A 19,874-nucleotide genomic window follows, 5' to 3' on the forward strand; every position below is an offset into this window, starting at 1 on the left:
GAGTTACGGCCCATTCGCGCGAACAGCACATGGTTTTACATGGTTTTACACAGAAGAAGTAAATTATACGAAGGCGGAAGAAAATGAAGCTCGCGGAGTCTAGCACGCAAATTTAGCCTGTGAAGCGCTCGCGCGGGAGTCGAACCCGCAGGGGGCTCCACACATTGGTGGGCGGCTCCCCATTCCTTCCCGTAGGGAGCGAGCGTGTCGTCCGGGGTGTCCCCCTTACCCCGGACGCTGTCATTTAACGCCGTACAGTGGCGGGTCGCAGCTTCAACTCAACTCAACTCAACTCAACTCAACTCAACTAGCCCTGGGCCGGGCAGGTCCAGCGCTCTTCCAGCTGTCGCGCATGCTCAAACTCGGCCGTATATCGCTGCTCCGTCTCACGTGCTGCCTGCTTCAGCAGGCGCAGGTTGGCGGCGAGGTCCGGCTCAAGGTTAGTCGCGCTGAGGAACTGCTTGATTATCCTCTTGCGCTCGTGCGGTGTAGTGTAGAGCGGCCGGAGCAGGCGGACGTGGTCCAGCGTCTTGAAGCGGGTTAGCAGCACATACAGGGTGGCACGCTTGATGCCGTTGGGTGGGACAGCGAGATCCACCAGCCAGCACTCGTCTTTGAAGCTGCGGCCTTGCACGAAGTAATCGGTGACCGCCTGGCGGTCGCCGAGCGGTACGTTGAGGCGCCGGATCTGCTTTGTGATGGTGCCACACCCGGCGGCAGGCATCTCCACCTCGGCAATGCAAGACGCCCGGGGCGACAGGATGAAGGCACCACCCCTGCTGGCGTAGTCTCCAAGGCCCTGCAGCACGGTGCCGGGGATGTGGCCGCTTATAGGCCGCACAATGACGGCCGCTGGAAGGTACTTGAGCCGGCGGTAGGGGCCATGGCCGTCATCTGCTGGCTCGCGGCCATCCTCAAGCAGGCCGCAGGCTTCCACCTCGTTGTTGTGGCTCGCCCCGGCATCGGCAGCTGTCGTATCAAGGAAGATGTATCGGGCGCCATGGTAGTACCACGTGTCGGCGGTGGTGTGGCCAAACTCGTGATCCTTGATCCGCATCGCAACTGCTTTCTCCACGTGTGTTAGGGCCGGCTCCACAGCAGCACCGCGCTTCTGGACAGGGACGTGGTCCGCATTCCACACCACAAGGCGCTGATTCTTGCGCTGTGCCTCCAGCATGATGAGCCGGGTGTTGAGTGTGTGGCGTGGTTCGTTCCTCTGCAGCACGACGCGCGGCTCGAGGTGTGCCAGGTCGGCCAAGTCGATAACGGCGCGGCTGTTGAGGTCGTCGACCATCTCGGCTATGCGCTGCTCGGTGGCTGGCTCACCGCCGAACATAGAGGCGTACTCTGTCAGGCGACGACCAGAGGGGCTGCTGTCCTGGCGCTGCTGCTTCTCCAGCAAGAAGACCGTCTTAGCCAGGGATCGGTAAACCCGGAAGCCCTCGAGTATGCAGCTCTGAGTCTGCGGGACGGCCCGGGGCCGGCGTGCTGCTACTTCGGGTTGCTGCTGACCGCCTTGAGATCCAGCGGCGGCCTCATTAGGGTCGCCATCGTTGTCCTCCTCTCCGTGCAGAGGTTGTGCGGTCGGGACAGAGGGTGAGAACTGGGGGTTGCATTCCACAGCAGCGGCGTACCGGTAGAGGGGCGGCCCACCTGGCTTTGGGTGCTGGAACTCGTCGCCTGTGTTGGCGCTGGGACGGCCGCTGAAGATGGTGGCGGCGGGGTGGTTGCCGGTGAGATGCGGTGGCGGCAACAGGTGACGAGTGCAGGACTGGTTGCACGCACCCAGGTGGTCCAGGCTGTTCATGCAAATCTCGTCAATAATGAGCGCACCATCGCCGACATTACGATGCACCTGTAGGCTGGCTGCGCTGCCTTTCCTGACGCTGTCCGCTCGGTTGCTGCCAGCAGATAGGGCAAACATGGCGTGGGTAGAGAGGCTGCGATGCACCGGCGTGTTGAAGGCAGTTGCAGCAGCCCATGAGTAGGCGCAGGTGGCCGCCCAGTGCGGGCAGCCATGCTGGAAGGTGTACCAGAGGAGCGCTTGTACGAACTGGCTCTTTCCGGTACCGGGCTTGCCCTCCACAAGCATCTGCGGCGGGTCGCCAGGGTTGGGCTCACCGCGGCGATCGAAGTACCGAGCCATGAGCATGAAGGGCACGGCCTGGTGGGGGGCAAGCGTGAACAGCTCGATGGTGTCATCAATGCTGGGCGGCTGGGGGAGGTGCACATAGAGGGGCATGCGAGCCTGTTCAGTCCGCTCAGGAGTGCCAGGCACGCGCACGATGGCGACCAGGGGTCCGCTGGTGGGGCGGTGCAGCTCGACATGAGGGGTGTCCATCTCAGGTGTGGCCGTCAGTCCCGTGTGGGCGCCCCCATCCGCCTCAACAGTGCCAGCTGCTGCTGCAACGAGATACCGCTTCAGACGCTTGGTCGCTTCAGTCAGGAGGGGCAGGTCCGCTGGTGTGATCCGACGGCTGAAACTATTGCTGCGTGCACCATGGCCGTCCACTAGGGCCGGGGCTCGGCAGCGCCGTGCTGCATCATAGGCATACACGCCAGCAGCATTGGTGCAGTCAAACAGGTCCGTAAGAGCGACGGCGGCGAGGTCGGTGCCAGCCGTCGGATACTCCTGACCTGGGATGTACACGAAGTGCTCCAACTGGTCCTCGGCAGGCGGCTGTGTTTCAGGATCAGGCCTGAGATGCCCGCGGATGCCGTCATCGGTATCTCCATCCGAAGTGCTTGTGCTGTCACCTTCAGGCAGCGCGGCTGCTGCCGCTGCCGCACGCTGCTGGCGGCGCCGCTGGTTGTACTCCGCCTGACGGCGGGCTTTCCCAGCGTGGTCCTCTTCGATGTTGTCCAGCAGCACCGATACATACGCCTGGTACGAGCGACCTGCCTCGGTAGTGCCCAGCTCTGCCCACCAGGTGTCGTAGGCTTCCTTTACACTCAGACCAGGGGGGATGGGCTGACCCCGGTGAGCTTTGAAAGTACCCAGGACAAATGCGTAGTACTGCGCCATGCCCGCAGCAGAGGTGCCAGGGCGGGGCCGGCAGGGAAGAGAGCCTCCAAGCTGTACGTATCGCGGCCGCGGCAGGCGGATGTGGACATGTGTTCTGTACAGCGGATGTGTGCCGTGGAAGGCCACCAGGCGGGGCAGCTCCGTGGCTGTCTGAGATGTTGGCTGGTCGAGTGTCGCTGCAGCTATAGGAGCAGGTGGCTCAGGAGGAGGGGCCGGAGCTGCAGTCAGCAGAGGCACAGGGGCAGGCACAGGGGCGGTTATGGGTGTGGCCGGGGTAGTGCGCTTGCGGCGTCGAACTGCCACCAGGATCTGTAGACCCAATCGCTCTCGGTGCGGGTGCTGAGCTGGCGGCACACGTCGAACCTCATAGTTAGAGGCTATGTTGTACACACTGCAGTCCAGGCCGCTGAGTTCTTCCCCCCGCAGCATGTAGTTATGCACGGCGTTGGTCACCGTGCAGCCCTCCTGCTCCTCAGCCTCCACCAGTACTGCTGCTGTGGTCGCCGCCTCAGGAGATTGCTCGGCGCCCGCAGATAGCGCTGTGAACGCGTCTACCTGCAGGTATGCGCACTCGAACGTCGCCTCGAAGGTGGAATGACCGTCCAGCTTCATGGCGACAAGCGCCATACCAGCCGTAACGGCAGCGGTCATGCGATGCACAGTGGCACACATGTTGCCAAAGGCGGTGGGCCCACTGGCACCCGGATTCGGCGTCCTTCCAGCCAGCAGGAAGTCCTGTACTCGGGTAAGAGCGTTGCATGTCAGCTGCGCCTGGCTGTCGTTGATGCTCTTGCCAGTGTACTTCGTGCTGTAGTAGGCAGAGTCGCGGGCGCGGTCAGCAGCAGGCTGCAGCGGCACACAGTCCCCCCGTTCATCTTCAGGGCGGGCCAGTTGCGCTGCTGCCTCTGCCGTGTAGACGCGATCCACCTCGCACGCCAGAGTAAACAGCTGGTTGCACCCAAACGCCAGCGCTGCAGCTGGCATGTGCGGTACAATGTTCGGGCCCAATCGTGGCAGAAGGAAGAGGCCGCCGGTGCCAATCCACTGGAAGGCGCTGCGCAGGACACGAGGGAACGCCATGCCACAGCTATCATCTGTGCCACGGCAGCCGTGTCGCTTGCACGTGTCGTTATGTGTATGAGTAAGCGTGCTGCGAATGACGGCCGCGTGGTGCGCACGGCAAGCAGCGTGCCGGGGAGGCGGCGGGAGTCCGCCACCTGCACAGCCGGCGAGCCTGCCAAAATCGTATGCTGCAGGCGGGCAGGACTTGTCCACGGGCGGAGGTGCACGGCCATGCTGCTGGACCTCTTCGACGGTCATGTCCATGATGTAGTGTTCTGCACCGTGGGTGAAAGGGTCATAGTACGGCGAGGGGTACCACATGGCGCACAGGGTGTATGCCAGGGCCAGCGCTCGGCAGTTGGGTCCACTGAACAGCGCCTGAAGGCGCTCGACTGCGAACGTGGCCACATGCGCAACACCGTGGATGTGCAGGGCGAGGCGGCCGCTCTGCTCCACCTTGACCGCCACCTCAAACATGAGCCCACAGAAGCAGCGCGGGTTGGTCTGCTGCATGGCGCCCGGCGCGAAGCCGAAGAGCTCCTCCACCAGAACCTCCTTGGTGGCCACCAGCAGGGCGGCACAACTGTACGGGTCATCCTTCACACGCCGCCACTTCTCCACCGTGCTCGGGATATGTTGCGGTCGTCCGTCATCATCGAAGTCCAACACCTGTCCGGAGGCCACGACTGCACAGGCTGCATGCATATCTGCCGGATTTACGGTGAAGAACAGCGGGGGCCAGCCAATGGTGAGGGCGGCTGCACGCATCTTGGATCGGGCACCGTTGTAATACGCGTCTGTGAGGTCGAGGCGCAGAGTACTGAGGCGGGCCCCCTCCACCAGCGCCTTAACCAGCGGCGACTGCTGCGCAAGCAGCTGCCGCCGCTGTGAGTGCCGATACGGCAGCGCCAGTATGGTGCCCATAGCACGGATTACATCACGCGGCACACACGCCGCTGGTTCGCCAAGATGCGGCCGCATGTTCATGGTGATGCCCACTTGCGCCATGCTTTCGTGGCGCACGCAGATGTCGTACATGCGTGCCAGCAGCATGAGATTGCCGCCGAATTGTGTCCGCGGCACGCGGTGCAGCAGGTGGCGACAATACGCCGGAAAAGACATGCCGCGGGGGCGCTGACCAGAAAAGCCGTACGGGAAGGACTGGGGGAAGCAAAGGGTGAGGATGGCGGGATGACGGTCATCCAGCACGTGGCTGTCACGGCCACCAGCCACAAACGCAAGCCGTGCGCGGCCAGTCAGAAGGTCCTCCACTCGGCCCGGGAAGCGGTCAATTTCGCTGCCATCATCGCCCACATTCGACGGCTGTGGCAGGATCAGCTCCAGCTCGTCCAGAGTGGCAGCTGCCGGATCGACTGCAGGATCAGACGACAGATGTGCAAGAGCTGGGTCAGGATGCATGATCTGGCAAGTCATGCGATGTGTTAGCATGGCGCATCAACGGCCGTAAACACAGTGTGGCGTGTACATATGCCAGACGGAAGTGAAATCGAAGCGCCTCAAACACACCACAAACGAGTGAGGACGCGTTTAGCCCCATGCTCAGCCAAGCAAGAGAATGCATGCACCTGGCGCACCTTCAACTGGCTGGTCGACAGGTTCACGCAGGATGGCGGTGAATGGCCCTGGCCCAGGGTCTTGTCCTGCACTCAAGAACATACACGGAGGAGTAATAGGATACAGCACTAGCGGGACAGGCAAGGGTGATGCAGGAATCCAGCTTATCCAGGTGGTCAGGCTGTGCATCAAGATCCGTCAGCACAAGAGGAGCACCCTCTTGATGCACGGGACAGCGGCGGTAGTGGCTGTCCGGTGCAGAAAGTGCAGTACGAGGGCAACACGAAAACAGAGGGCACACAACAGCTGGCATGAAGCAAAGTAACAAAATAACACACCTGCATTCGGGGTCGGATCCGCCGGTGTAGGTTGCACCGGCCCTGCAGTATCCACGACAGGTGCCGCAGCTGCATCGGCAAGATTGCCATCACGAACAGCCGCTTCCACCACGTCCTGGAACTGCCGCACACCTGCCGCACCCGTGCGGTCGTGCAGGAAGGTGGTGCGGAGAATGTTCGCCACCTCCGGATCCGTCGGTGCAAGGGCGGCATGCAAGATTTCGTCCGGCACACCTGCAGCACAGCCCATGCGCTCGTACTCCTGCAGAGCATCCTCATCAATAGCCAGCTCCTCCTCGTCATTGTGCTGCAAGAAACGGACCCAGGCGACGATGACCTGTCCTCGCACCTGTAGACCTGGCGCCTTTCGCACGCGTTCCAGCAGCTCCGCCCGGCTGCGAACCTGGTCGACACACACAACTGTGATAGCGCCGGCCAGGTCGGACGCCCCCGCCGGCAGCTGTCCTCGCAGCATATTTGGGTCAGGATTAATGACCCCAATGCCGTGGGTCTTTACAGCACGCGGGAAGACATCCGGCGGTCGGTCTGTCAGGTACATGATGAGCAACTGCTGGACGATGTGGCCACGGCCCAGAAGCTGCCCCTCCAAGAAAGTGGGCGACGGCAGAGGGTCGCCCAGATGATTGACGCGCGGCACATCGCCAGGGTCCAGGCGCACCAGTGCAGCTTCGGGGACTCGTCGAGCTGTAGGAGAGGAGCAAACATGGACAAGCAGGGCTGAGACGACTAGGAAATCAGTACGAATGTGGACAGCAAAGGTAGGAGAAAGAAGTACATGCTGCGGACGAACGGAGCAAGAAGAAGAAGTTTAACGGATTTTAACGGAGAAGAAGTTTAACTCATAGACACAGCGAACAGCATGCAGCACAGACTGACTCACCGCTAAGGGCTTTGTGGCAGATGTTGCATACGAATATGCGCTCTGCAGCACCATCGCCAACCAGCATAGTGCGGTTGGGCAGGTCCGGCTCCAGACGCATGCAGTACGGCACCTCCACACTAGCGGGGTCGTCCAGGCAGGCTCTGGGCAGCACCCGCGGGGGGCGCGGCTGTTGATCCGGTGGAAGCTGCTGGGGCTCGGGCTCGGGCTCGGGCTGCTGCTCAGCCGTCGTCAAATCCGGATCGCCAGTCTCCTGAGCACCAGCATCCACGTCCAGTGCTCCGTCCGCCGCATCATCCACAAACCTGCCTGCCCCACTAGCATTGCCGCCGTCATTATCCACAGCACCAGCACGCTCAGCCCGGCTAACACGATACCGAGCAGGCAGGACCGGATCAGGCGGCGGTGGTGCATCTCCCTGAGCTGTACGCGCCATGCGCCGCCACACCAGAGTACGCCCCCAGCGCTGCACAGCGTCCGTACACATGATGTCGGCACGTAAAATGTCAACGTTGGGGATCTCCATCCAGGGCAGCACCACTGACTGGTCCTCCGAGCACACTTCCGAGCACACAGCACAGACACGGGAGGGCATGCGCCGGCGCAAGGCAGCAGCCATGGTCGATGCACACTGCAGCTGTACTGTGTATGGTACCTGCCTGTCAGGCGGCAACTGGCCGCCAGGAAGATCCTGCACGCGACCCTCTGGAAGCGCCAAGAGAAAGTCGGGCAGGTCGATGGCTTCGTCGCGATGGAGGTCTGTGAACCGCATGAGACGGTGCATGCGAGCCAAGATTGTATCCTTAGGGGCGGCCTGCTGGTTCTGCTGCTGCAGCTGGCGTGCAGCCGCATGCTGTGCTGTGTTCCGCTGCTGCTGGAGCACCCTTACCTCCGGGTCAGCACGTGCAGCTGCATGCTGTGCTGTGTTCTGCTGCTGCTGGAGCACTCTCACCTCCGGGTCGGCACGTGCAGCTGCATGCTGTGCTGTGTTCTGCTGCTGCTGAAGCACCCTTACTGCCGGGTCAGCACGTGCAGCTGCATGCTGTGCTGTGTTCTGCAGCTGCTGGAGCGCCCTCACCTCCGGGTCAGCACGTGCAGCGGCATGCTGCGCAGCGTCACGCAGCTGCTGCTGCACCCTCACCTCCGGGTCAGCGCATGCAGCGGCATGCTGCGCAGTGTTACGCAGCTGTTCCTGCGCCCTCACCTCCGGCTCGGCACGTGCAGCCGCGCGCTGTGCAGTGTCATGCAGCCGCTGCTGTGCCCTCACCTGCGGGTCGACACGTGCAGCCGCGTGCCGCGCAGCGTCCTGCTGCCGCTGCAACAACCGTAGCTCAGGGAGGGCTGCCGCACGCTGCGCAGCTTTCTGCCGCAGCCATCTCTCCCGTACTTCCGCAGCAGAAGCATCAGCATCCCGGTGCTGCCCTTCCAGCTGTGTATCTACAGCAGCTGCCATTTGATGGCGTCCGTCCTCTGCGGGCCCCGCTGGATCTATTTGTATGGCTGTCTGCTGTACTCCGGCATGCTGCTGCTGCTCAGGTGCATGGCCCGTACTCAAATCGGCGAACGGACGTATCCTTCCACCACGGAAGCCGTCCGCAAGCGAGCCAAGGCGAAGCCTTTTCGGAGCAGGTGACTGATCCGACATGAAAGCGGATCCGACGAGGTGAACGTATAGTATTTCAGCCGTTAAGAAGATCAGCTCGTGAATGGCGAAGAACACGAAAGAAGCGAAAAGAAAGAGCAAAAAATGCGAACGTATTTCGGCACAGTGACAGAGGGAATTGCGAGGATGTCAAAGCTTACAAGCGAAGAACGGCGCTGTATAAAATGCGTACGGCATTCATTCCGACGCGGAATTAAAGCGCGCGTCGAAGCAAAAGAAGCGAAAAGAAAGAGCAAAAAACCGAACGTATTTCGGCACAGTAACAGAGGGAATTGCGAGGATGTCAAAGCTTACAAGCGAAGAACGGCGCTGTATACAGCGCGTACGGCATTCATTCCGACGCGGAATTAAAGCGCGCGTCGAAGCGAAAGAAGCGAAAAGAAAGAGCATTAATCTCGGAAGTATCTCGTCACAGTGACAAGGGGAATTGCGAGGAGGTCAAAGCTTACAAGCGAAGAACGGCGCTGTATACAGCGTGTACGGCATTCGGTCCGACGCGGAATTAAAGCGCGCGTCAAAGCGAAAGAAGCGAAAAGAAAGAGCAAAAAGCTCGAAAGTATTTCGGCACAGTGACAAGGGGAATTGCGAGAATCGTCAAAGCTTACAAGCGAATAACGGCGCTGTATAAAACGCGTACGGCACTCAGCCAGACGCGGGATTGAAGCGCGTGGTGAAGCGCGCATCGTATTGTGCGCTAAAGTGCGCGTTGAATTACGCAGAGAATTGCACGTTGAATTGCGCGTCGAACTGCGCGTTTGTGCAGATGAAGCATATGTGCATATGTGCAGATGTGCATATGAAGCATACGCGCATATGAAGCATATGAAGCATATGAAGCATATGAAGCATATGAAGCATATACGAAGAAAAAAAAAAGAAAAAAAAGGGAAAAAAAACGCGCAAAAAAAAAGACGCGCGCGCGAGGGGGGTTAAACCGGCGACGTGGTGGACAGACAGACGGAGAGACGGACGGACGGACGGACGGCGAATCGGCCTAAGGCCTCCGCTTTCCTACTTCGTAGGAGCTACGGCGACAGCGAATCGGCCTAAGGCCTCCGCTAGACTACTACGTAGTCACTACGGCTACGCGCGCGCGCCGGGGATTGAACCGGCGCGAGGTGGACAGATGGACAGACGGACGGCGAATCGGCCTAAGGCCTCCGCTAGACTACTACGTAGTCGCTACGGCTACGGACAGACAGAAAGTTGGGGTAAGGTCTCCGTCCCGACGACGGAACGACTAAACGTCGTCCGTCTAACATCGGGACTACGACTACGGACGGCCGCCTCGGCCTAAGGCCTCCGCTAGACTACTACGTAGTCGCTACGGCTACTAGAGCGCGCTGTTCGCGCGAGTGGGCCGTAGCTCCGTTGCTGGCTGATGGCTGTTTCCTGCATTGCGCGGACCAGTATGTGCTTCTACGGGCCGCTTGCTATGTGCTTCTAAGGGCCACTTGCTATACTTGCTGCGGAGCTACGGCCCACGCACGCGAACAGCACGGTCTCACACACACGGTCTCACATGTGATAGACGAAGGTGGAATAAATTCAAAAAAGATTGCGGAGTGTAGCATGCGCTCGCGCGGGAGTCGGACCCGCAGGGGGCTCCACACATTGGTGGGCGGCTCCCCATTCCTTCCCATAGGGAACGAGCGTGTCGTCCGGGGTGCCCCCCTTACCCCGGACGCTGTCATTTAACGCCATACAGTGGCGGGTCGCGTTTTCAACTCAACTCAACTCAACTCAGCTCGACTGGGCCCTGGGCCCGGGCGGGCCCAGCGCGCTTCCAGCTGTCGTGCATGCTCAAACTCCATCGTATACCGCTGCTCCGTCTCATGTGCTGCCTGCTTGAGTAGGCGCAGGTTGGCGGCCAGGTCCGGCTCGAGGTTAGTCGCGCTGAGGAATTGTCTGATTATCCTCTTGCGCTCATGTAGCATGGTATAAAGCGGCCGTAGCAGACGGACGTGGTCCAGCGTCTTAAAGCGGGTCAGCAGCACATACAGGGTGGCGCGCTTGATGCCGTTGGGTGGGACAGCGAGATCCACCAGCCAGCACTCGTCTTTGAAGCTGCGGCCTTGCACGAAGTAATCGGTGACCGCCTGGCGGTCGCCGAGCGGTACGTTGAGGCGCCGGATCTGCTTTGTGATGGTGCCGCACCCGGCGGCAGGCATCTCCACCTCGGCAATGCAAGACGTCCGGGGTGACAGGATGAAGGCACCACCCCTGCTGGCGTAGTCTCCAAGGCCCTGCAGCACGGTGCCGGGGATGTGGCCGTTTATAGGCCGCACAATGACGGCCACTGGAAGGTACTTGAGCCGGTGGTAAGGGCCACGGCCGTCATCTGCTGGCTCGCGGCCATCCTCAAGCAGGCCGCAGGCTTCCACCTCATTGTTGTGGCTCGCTCCGGCATCGGCAGCTGTCGTATCAAGGAGGATGTATCGGGCGCCATGGTAGTACCACGTGTCGGCGGTGGTGTGGCCAAACTCGTGATCCTTTATCTGCATCGCAACTGCTTTCTCCACGTGTGTCAGGGCCGGCTCCACAGCAGCACCGCGCTTCTGGACAGGGACGTGGTCCGCATTCCACACCACAAGGCGCTGATTCTTGCGCTGTGCCTCCAGCATGATGAGCCGGGTATTGAGTGTGTGGCGTGGTTCATTCCTCTGCAGCACGACGCGCGGCTCAAGGTGTGCCAGGTCGGCCAAGTCGATGATGGCACGGCTGTTAAGATTGTCGACCATCTCGGCTATGCGCTGCTCGGTGGCTGGCTCACCGCCGAACATAGAGGCGTACTCTGTCAGGCGACGACCAGAGGGGCTGCTGTCCTGGCGCTGCTGCTTCTCCAGCAAGAAGACCGTCTTAGCCAGGGATCGGTAAACCCGGAAGCCCTCAAGTATGCAGCTCTGAGTCTGCGGGACAGCCCGGGGCCGGCGTGCTGCTACTTCGGGTTGCTGCTGACCGCCTTGAGATCCAGCGGCGGCCTCATTAGGGTCGCCATCGTTGTCCTCGTCTCCATGCAGAGGTTGTGCGGTTGGGACAGAGGGCGAGAACTGAGGGTTGCATTCCACAGCAGCGGTGTACCGGTAGAGGGGCGGGCCACCTGGCTTTGGGTGCTGGAACTCGTCGCCTGTGTTGGCGCTGGGACGGCCGCTGAAGATGGTGGCGGCGGGGTGGTCGCCGGCGAGATGCGGTGGGGGCAACAGGTGACGAGTGCAGGAATGGTTGCACGCACCCAGGTGGTCCAGGCTGTTCATGCCAATCTCGTCAATGATGAGCGCACCATCGCCGACATTATGATGCACCTGTAGGCTGGCTGTGCTGCCTTTCCTGACGCTGTCCGCTCGGTTGCTGCCAGCAGATAGGGCAAACATGGCGTGGGTAGAGAGGCTGCGATGCACTGGCGTGTTGAAGGCAGTTGCAGCAGCCCATGAGTAGGCGCAGGTGGCCGCCCAGTGCGGGCAGCCATGCTGGAAGGTGTATCACAGGAGCACTTGTACGAACTGGCTCTTTCCAGTACCGGGCTTGCCCTCCACAAGCATCTGCGGCGGGTCGCCAGGGTTGGGTTCATCACGGCGATCGAAGTACCGAGCCATGAGCATGAAGGGCACGGCCTGGTGGGGGGCAAGCGTGAACAGCTCGATGGTGTCATCGATGCTGGGCGGCTGGAGGAGGTGCACATAGATGGGCATGCGAGCCTGTTCAGTCCGCTCAGGAGTGCCAGGCATGCGCACGATGGCGACCAGGGGTCCGCTGGTGGGGCGGTGCAGCTCGACATGAGGGGTATCCATCTCAGGTGTGGCTGTCAGTCCCGTGTGGGCGCCCCCATCCGCCTCAACAGTGCCGGCTGCTGCTGCAACGAGATACTGTTTCAGACGCTTGGTCGCTTCAGTCAGCAGGGGCAGGTCCGCTGGTGTGATCCGACGGCTGAAACGATCGCTGCGTGCACCATGGCCGTCCACTAGGGTCGGGGCTCGGCAGCGCCGTGCTGCATCATAGGCATACGCGCCAGCAGCGTTGGTGCAGTCAAACAGGTCCGTAAGAGCGACGGCGGCGAGGTCGGTGCCAGCCGTCGGATACTCCTGACCTGGGATGTACACGAAGTGCTCCAGCTGGTCCTCGGCCGGCGGCTGTGTTTCAGGATCAGGCCTGAGATGCCCGCGGATGCCGTCGTCGGCATCTCCATCCGAAGCGCTCATGCTGTCACCTTCAGGCAGCGTGGCTGCTGCCGCTGCCGCACAGTGCTGGCGGCGCCGCTGGTTGTACTCCGCCTGACGGCGGGCTTTCCCAGCGTGGTCCTCTTCGATGTTGTCCAGCAGCACCGATACATACGCCTGGTACGAGCGACCTGTCTCGGTAGTGCCCAGCTCTGCCCACCAGGTGTCGTAGGCTTCCTTTACAGTCAGCCCAGGGGGGATGGGCTGACCCCGGTGAGCTTTGAAAGTACCCAGGACAAACGCGTAGTACTGCGCCATGCCCGCAGCAGAGGTGCCAGGGCGGGGCCGGCGGGGAAGAGAGCCTCCAAGCTGTACGTATCACGGCCGCGGCAGGCGGATGTGGACATGTGTTTTGTAGAGCGGATGCGTGCCGTGGAAGGCCACCAGGCGGGGCAGCTCCGTGGCTGTCTGAGACGTTGGCTGGTCGAGTGTCGCTGCAACCGTAGGAGCAGGCGGCTCAGGAGGAGGGGCTGGGGCTGCAGTCGGCAGAGGCACAGGGGCAGGCACAGGGGCAGTTATGGGTGCGGCTGGGGTAGTGCGCTTGCAGCATCGAACTGCCACCGGGATCTGCAGACCCAATCGCTCTCGGTGTGGGTGCTGAGCTGGCGGCACACGTCGGACCTCATAGTTGGAAGCTATGTTGTACATGCTGCAGTCCAGGCCGCTGAGTTCTTCCCCCCGCAGCACGTAGCTCTGCACGGCGTTGGTCACTGTGTAGCCCTCCTGCTCTTCAGCCTCCACCAGTACCGCCGCTGTGGTTGCCGCCTCAGGAGATTGCTCGGCGCCCGCAGATAGCGCTGTGAACGCGTCTACCTGCAGGTATGCGCAGTCGAACGTCGCCTCGAAGGTGGAATGACCGTCCAGCTTCATGGCGACAAGCGCCATACCGGCCACATATCGGCCACATGTGCAACACCGTGGATGTGCAGGGCGAGGCGGCCGCTCTGCTCCACCTTGACTGCCACCTCAAACGTGAGCCCGCAGAAGCAGCGCGGGTTCGTCTGCTGCATGGCGCCCGGCGTGAAGCCGAAGAGCTCCTCCACCAGAACCTCCTTGGTGGCCACCAGCAGGGCGGCGCAACTGTACGGGTCATCCTTCACACGCCGCCACTTCTCCACCGTGCTCGGGATATGTTGCGGTCGTCCGTCATCGTCGAAGTCCAACACCTGTCCGGAGGCCATGACTGCACAGGCTGCATGCATATCTGCCGGATTTACGGTGAAGAACAGCGGGGGCCAGCCAATGGTGAGGGCGGCTGCATGCATCTTGGATCGCGCACCATTGTAATAAGCATCTGTGAGGTCGAGGCGCAGAGTACTGAGGCGGGCCCCCTCCACCAGCACCTTAACCAGCGGCGACTGCTGCGCAAGCAGCTGCCGCCGCTGCGAGTGCCGATACGGCAGTGCCAGTATGGTGCCCATAGCACGGATGACATCACACGGCACACACGCTGCTGGCTCGCCAAGATGCGGCCGCATGTTCATGGTAATGCCCACTTGCACCATGCTTTCGTGGCGCACGCAGATGTCGTACATGCGTGCCAGCAGCATGAGATTGCCGCCGAATTGCGTTCGTGGCACGCGGTGCAGCAGGTGGCGACAATACGCCGGAAAAGACATGCCGCGGGGGCGCTGACCAGAAAAGCCGTACGGAAAGGACTGGGGGAAGCAGAGGGTGAGGATGGCGGGATGACGGTCATCCAGCACGTGGCTGTCACGGCCACCAGCTGCAAATGCAAGCCGTGCACGGCCAGTCAGAAGGTCCTCCACTCGGCCCGGGAAGCGGTCGATTTCGCTGCCATCATCGCCCACATTCGACGGCTGTGGCAGGATCAGCTCCAGTTCGTCCAGAGTGGCAGCTGCCGGATCGACTGCATGAGCAGACAGCAGATGCGCAAAAGCTGGGTCAGGATGCAATTCACACTGATAGCATGGTGCAGCAACGGCGGTAAATGCAGCATGGCGTGCGCATAGGCCGGACAAGAACGAAATCGAAGCATCTTGAACGCGTTACAAACGAGCGGTCGAGCATTATTTGCTCAGCCAAGCAAGAGAATGCACGCACCTGGTGCACCTTCAACTGGCTGGTCGACAGGTCCACGCAGGATGGCGGTGAGTGGCCCCGGTCCAGCATCATGCCCTGTACAGCGGAGTAGTAGAATACATCACTAGCAGGACAGGCGAATGTGCTGCAAGAGTCCAGCTTATCCAGCGGGTCCGGCTGCGCATCGAACTCAGTCAGCACAAGAGGAGCACACTCTTGACGCACGGGGCAGCAGCGGTAGCGGCTGCCCGGTGCTCAAAATGCAGTATGAGGGCAACACGAAAACAGAGGGCACACAACAGCTCGCATTAACACAGTAACAAAATAACACACCTGCATTCGGGGTCGGATCCGCCAGCGTTGGTTGCACGGGTCCTGCAGGATCCACGTCAGGCGCCGCAGCTGCATCGGCAAGATCGCCATCACGAACAGCCGCTTCCACCACGTCCTGGAACTGCCGCACACCTGCCGCACCCGTGCGATCGTGCAGAAAGGTGGTGCAGAGGACATTCGCCACCTCCGGATCCGTCGGTGCAAGCGCTGCATGCAAGATTTCATCCGGCACGCCTGCAGCACAGCCCATGCGCTCGTACTCCTGCAGAGCATCCTCATCGATAGCCAGCTCCTCCTCGTCGTTGTGCTGTAAGAAACGAACCCAGGCGACGATGACCTGCCCTCGCACCTGTAGACCTGGCGCCTTTCGCATGCGTTCCAGCAGCTCCGCCCGGCTGTGAACCTGGTCGACACACACGACCGTGATAGAGCCGGCCAGGTCGGACGCCCGCGCTGGCAGCTGTCCTCGCAGCATATTCGGGTCAGGATTTACGACCCCAATGCCGTGAGTCTTTACAGCACGAGGGAAGACGTCCGGCGGTCGGTCTGCCAGGTACATTATGAGCAACTGCTGGATAATGCGGCCGCGGCCCAGAAGCTGCCCCTCCAAGAAAGTGGGCAACGGCAGAGGGTCGCCCAGATGGTTGACACGCGGCACATCGCCAGGGTCCAGGCGCGCCAGGGCAGCTTCGGGAACTCGTCGGGCTGTAGGAGAGGGGCAAGCACGGGCAAGTAGGTCCGAGACGACTACGGAATCAATAGGAAAGCGGGCCAGCAAAGGCAGGAGAGGCAAGCACACGCTGCTGATTAATGGAACAGAACAGACACAGGCAGAATGTGCGGCACTGAGTTATACCTCATAGATGCGACGAACATCATGCAGCACAAACTGACTTACCACTCAGGGCCTTGTGGCAGGTGGTGCATATGAAGATCCGCTCTGCAACACCGTCGCTGACCAGCATAGTGCGGTTGGGCAAATCCGGCTCCAAACGCATGCAGTATGGCACCTCCACACTAGCTGGGTCGTCAAGGCAGGCTCTGGGCAGCACCCGTGGAGCGCGCGGCTGTTGGTCCGGCGGAAGTTGCTCGGGCGGCTGCTGCTCAGCCGCCACTGCGTCTAAATCATCAGTCTCCGGAGCATCACCACCCATCTCCAATGCTCCTTCCGCTGCATCATCTACCAGCCTGCCTGCCCCACTAGCACTGCCGCCGTCGTCATCCACAGCAGCAGCCCGCTCAGCCCGGCTAACACGATACCGAGCTGGCAGGACCGGATCAGGCGGTGGCGGTGCTTCTCCCTGAGCCGTACGCGCCATCCGCTGCCAGACCACAGTATGTCCCCAGCGCTGCACAGCGTCCGTGCACATGACGTCTGCACGCAGAATGTCGACATTGGGGATCTCCATCCAGGACAGCACCGTCGACTCCTCCTCCGAGCACACTTTGGAGCACACAGCACAGACTCGGGAAGGCATGCGCCGTCGCAAGGCAACAGCCATGGTCGATGCACATTGCAGTTGTACCGTGTATGGTACCTGCCTGTCAGGCGATAACTGACCGCCAGGAAGATCCTGCACGCGGCCCTCTGGAATCGCCAAAAGGAAGTCAGGCAAGTCAATGGCGGCATCACGATGAAGGTCCATGAAGTGCAGGAGCCGGTGCATGCGAGCCAATAGGGTGTCCCTAGGGGCGGCCTGCCGATCATGCTGCTGTATCTGCCGCACAGCCGCATGCTGTGCTGTGTTTGGCTGCTGCTGAAGCGCCCTCACCTCCGGATCAAGACGTGCAGCTGCATGCCGTGCAGTGTCACGCAGCTGCTGCTGCGCCCTGACCTCCGGGTCAGCATGTGCAGCTGCATGCTGTGCAGCGTCACGCAGCTGCTGCCGCGCCCTCACCTCCGGGTCAGCACGGGCAGCTGCATGCTGGGCAGTGTTCCGCAGCTGCTGCTGCACCCTCACCTCCGGGTCAGCACGGGCAGCTGCATGCTGTGCTGTGTTCCGCTGCTGCTGCCGTGCCCTCACCTCAGGGTCAGAACGAGCAGCTGCATCACGCAGCTGCTCCTGCGCTCTCACCTCCGGGTCAGCACGTGCAGCTGCGCGCCGTGCAGTGTTCCGCACCTGCTGCTGTGCTCTCACCTCCGGATCGGCATGTGCAGCGGCATGTTGTGCAGTGTTAAGCACCTGCTGCCGCGCCCTCACCTCCGGGGCAGCACGTGCAGCCGCATGCCGCGCAGCGTCCTGCTGCCGCTGCAGTAGTCGTAACTCAGGAAGAGCTGCTGCACGCTGCGCAGCTTTCTGGCGCCGCCATCTTTCTCGTACATCCGCAGCAGAAGGGTCAGCATCCTGGTGGTGACCCTCCAGCTGTGTATCTGCATCAGCTGCCGGTTGCCGGCGAGCGTCCTCTGCGGGCCCCGTTGGATCGATTCGTATGGCTGTCCGCTGATGCGCAGCATGCTGCTGTTGCGCAGATGCTGCGGCATGTTGCTGCTGCTGCTCAGACGAACGACTCGCACTCAAATCAACGGACGCCCGTGTTCTTCCACCACGGAAGCCGTCCGCTAGCGAGCCAAGCCGAAGCCGTTTCGAACCAGGCAACTGATCCGACATGAAAGCGGACCCGACGAAGCGGAAACGTATACTAATTTAGCCGTTAAGCTGCGGTAGGTCGGAAACGGCGAAAACCGCGTAAAAGGCGAAAAGAACGAGAGAAAAGCTGGAAAGTACGCAAGCGTAGTGACAAGAAGATTTGCAAGGATCAGAACCGAAGAACGGCTCTGCATGAAACGCGTACGGCATTCACTCCGGTGCACGAAGCACGCGGCGAAGCGGCCAAGCACGAAGCGCGCGGCGAATTGCAGGTCAAATCGCGCGTCGAAGTACGCAATTACGAAATATGAAATAGGAATTGCGCAAAAAGAAACGTTTGCGGTCGCATTAAGAGAAAAAAAAAACAGAAAAAAACTGCGCGAATATCGCGGCGAGGGTCGAACCGAAGACTTGGTGGACAGACGGAGGGACAGAGGACGGAGAGACTAGAGCGCGCTGTTCGCGCGAGTGGGCCGTAGCTCCGTAGCATAGCGTAGCATAGCTTAGCATAGCTTAGCATAGCATAGCGTAGCATAGCATAGCGTAGCATAGCACATAGCTATGATCGCATAGGCTTCCATATCGCATATGCTTGCACATCGAATGTGGTACATGCTTGCAGATTGCATATGCTTGCAGATCGCATATGCTTGCAGATCGCATATGTTTGCACATCGAATGTGGCATGTGCTTGCAGATCGCATCTGGCATATGCTTGCAGATCGCATATGCTTGCAGATCGCATATGCTTGCACATCGAATGTGGCATATGCTTGCAGATCGCAGATGCTTGCAGATCGCATATGCTTGTAGATCACATAAGATTGCACATCGCATGTGGCATATGCTTGCATATGAAGCATTTGTGCATATGAAACACATGTGCATATGTGCATATGAAGCATATGTGCATATGTGCATATGTGCATCTGAAGCATATGTGCATATGTGCATATGTGCATATGAAGCATATGAAGCATATGAAGCATATGAAGCTGCACATCGCATGTGGCATATGCTTGCATATGAAGCATTTGTGCATATGAAACACATGTGCGCATGTGCATATGAAGCATAGGTGCATATGTGCATATGTGCATATGTGCATATGAAGCGTGTATTAAGCGGGTACGGCATTACTGTAATGTAACAGAAGACTGCATCTGCTTGCAGATTGCATATGCTTGCAGATCGCATAGGCTTGTATATCGCATATGATTGCACCTGGAATGTGGCATATGCTTGCAGATTGCATATGCTTGCAGATCGCATATGCTTGCACATCGAATGTGGCATATGCTTGCAGATCGCATCTGGCATATGCTTGCAGATCGCATATGATTGCACATCGAATGTGGCATATGCTTGCAGATCGCATATGATTGCACATCGCATATGCTTGCAGATCACATATGATTGCACATCGCATGTGGCATATGCTTGCATATGAAGCATTCGTGTATATGAAACACATGTGCATATGTGCATATGAAGCATACGTGCAAATGTGCATATGTGCATATGTGCATCTGAAGCATATGTGCATATGTGCATATGAAGCATATGAAGCATATGAAGCTGCACATCGCATGTGGCATATGCTTGCATATGAAGCATTTGCGCGCATGTGCATATGAAGCATGGGTGCATATGTGCATATGTGCATATGAAGCGTGTATTAAGCGGGTACGGCATTACTGTAATGTAACAGAAAACTGCATCTGCTTGCAGATTGCATATGCTTGCAGATCGCAGTTTGCGATCTGCTATCGCTGCACATCGCACATCGCATAATATGCATATGTGCATATCAAGCATATGAAGTATATGCTTGTGCGTGTGCGTGCACGATGCGTGTGCACGTATCGTGAAGTGCGTGTGTTGAAGTTGGAACGTCGAAGTTTGCGATCTGCTATCGCTGCATATCGCATATCGCATAAGATGCATACGTGCATATGAAGCATACATATGAAGCATATGAAGCATATGAAGCATACGAAGAAAAAAAAAGAAAAAAAAAGCGCGCAAAAAAAAAGACGCGCGCGCTGGGGATTGAACCGGCGACGTGGTGGACAGATAGAGAGACGGACGGAGGGACGGACGGAGGGACAGCGAATCGGCCTAAGGCCTCC

The 19,874-nt window shown here is 59.8% G+C and overlaps 3 protein-coding genes across 3 annotated transcripts; all 3 read right to left on the bottom strand.

Moving 5' to 3' along the window:
* Positions 1–307: 307 nt before the first annotated feature.
* VOLCADRAFT_95419 (uncharacterized protein) lies at positions 308–8,354 on the bottom strand (the record flags this gene model as incomplete). Its single annotated transcript, XM_002954533.1, has 8 exons — positions 308–5,460; positions 5,683–5,748; positions 6,001–6,042; positions 6,142–6,307; positions 6,350–6,705; positions 6,902–7,979; positions 8,043–8,105; positions 8,169–8,354. The coding sequence occupies 8 exons, from the start codon at positions 8,352–8,354 to the stop codon at positions 308–310; spliced, it is 7,110 nt and encodes a 2,369-aa protein (XP_002954579.1).
* Positions 8,355–10,297: 1,943 nt separating this feature from the next.
* Positions 10,298–17,636, bottom strand: VOLCADRAFT_95420 (uncharacterized protein; the record flags this gene model as incomplete). Its single annotated transcript, XM_002954534.1, has 11 exons — positions 10,298–11,961; positions 12,082–13,087; positions 13,400–13,591; positions 13,666–14,648; positions 14,843–14,917; positions 15,155–15,859; positions 16,053–16,989; positions 17,053–17,115; positions 17,179–17,229; positions 17,275–17,292; positions 17,370–17,636. 11 exons carry the CDS (start codon positions 17,634–17,636, stop codon positions 10,298–10,300), a joined length of 5,961 nt encoding a protein of 1,986 aa, XP_002954580.1.
* A 619-nt stretch (positions 17,637–18,255) lies between these two features.
* On the bottom strand, positions 18,256–19,142 carry VOLCADRAFT_64796 (uncharacterized protein; the record flags this gene model as incomplete). Its single annotated transcript, XM_002954535.1, has 2 exons — positions 18,256–18,514; positions 18,901–19,142. Coding segments are annotated over 2 exons (501 nt in total), but the record flags the coding sequence as incomplete, so codon positions are not given.
* Between the last annotated feature and the right edge of the window lie 732 nt (positions 19,143–19,874).

Source organism: Volvox carteri, assembly GCF_000143455.1.
Source record: "Volvox carteri f. nagariensis unplaced genomic scaffold VOLCAscaffold_43, whole genome shotgun sequence".
NCBI lineage: Eukaryota > Viridiplantae > Chlorophyta > Chlorophyceae > Chlamydomonadales > Volvocaceae > Volvox > Volvox carteri.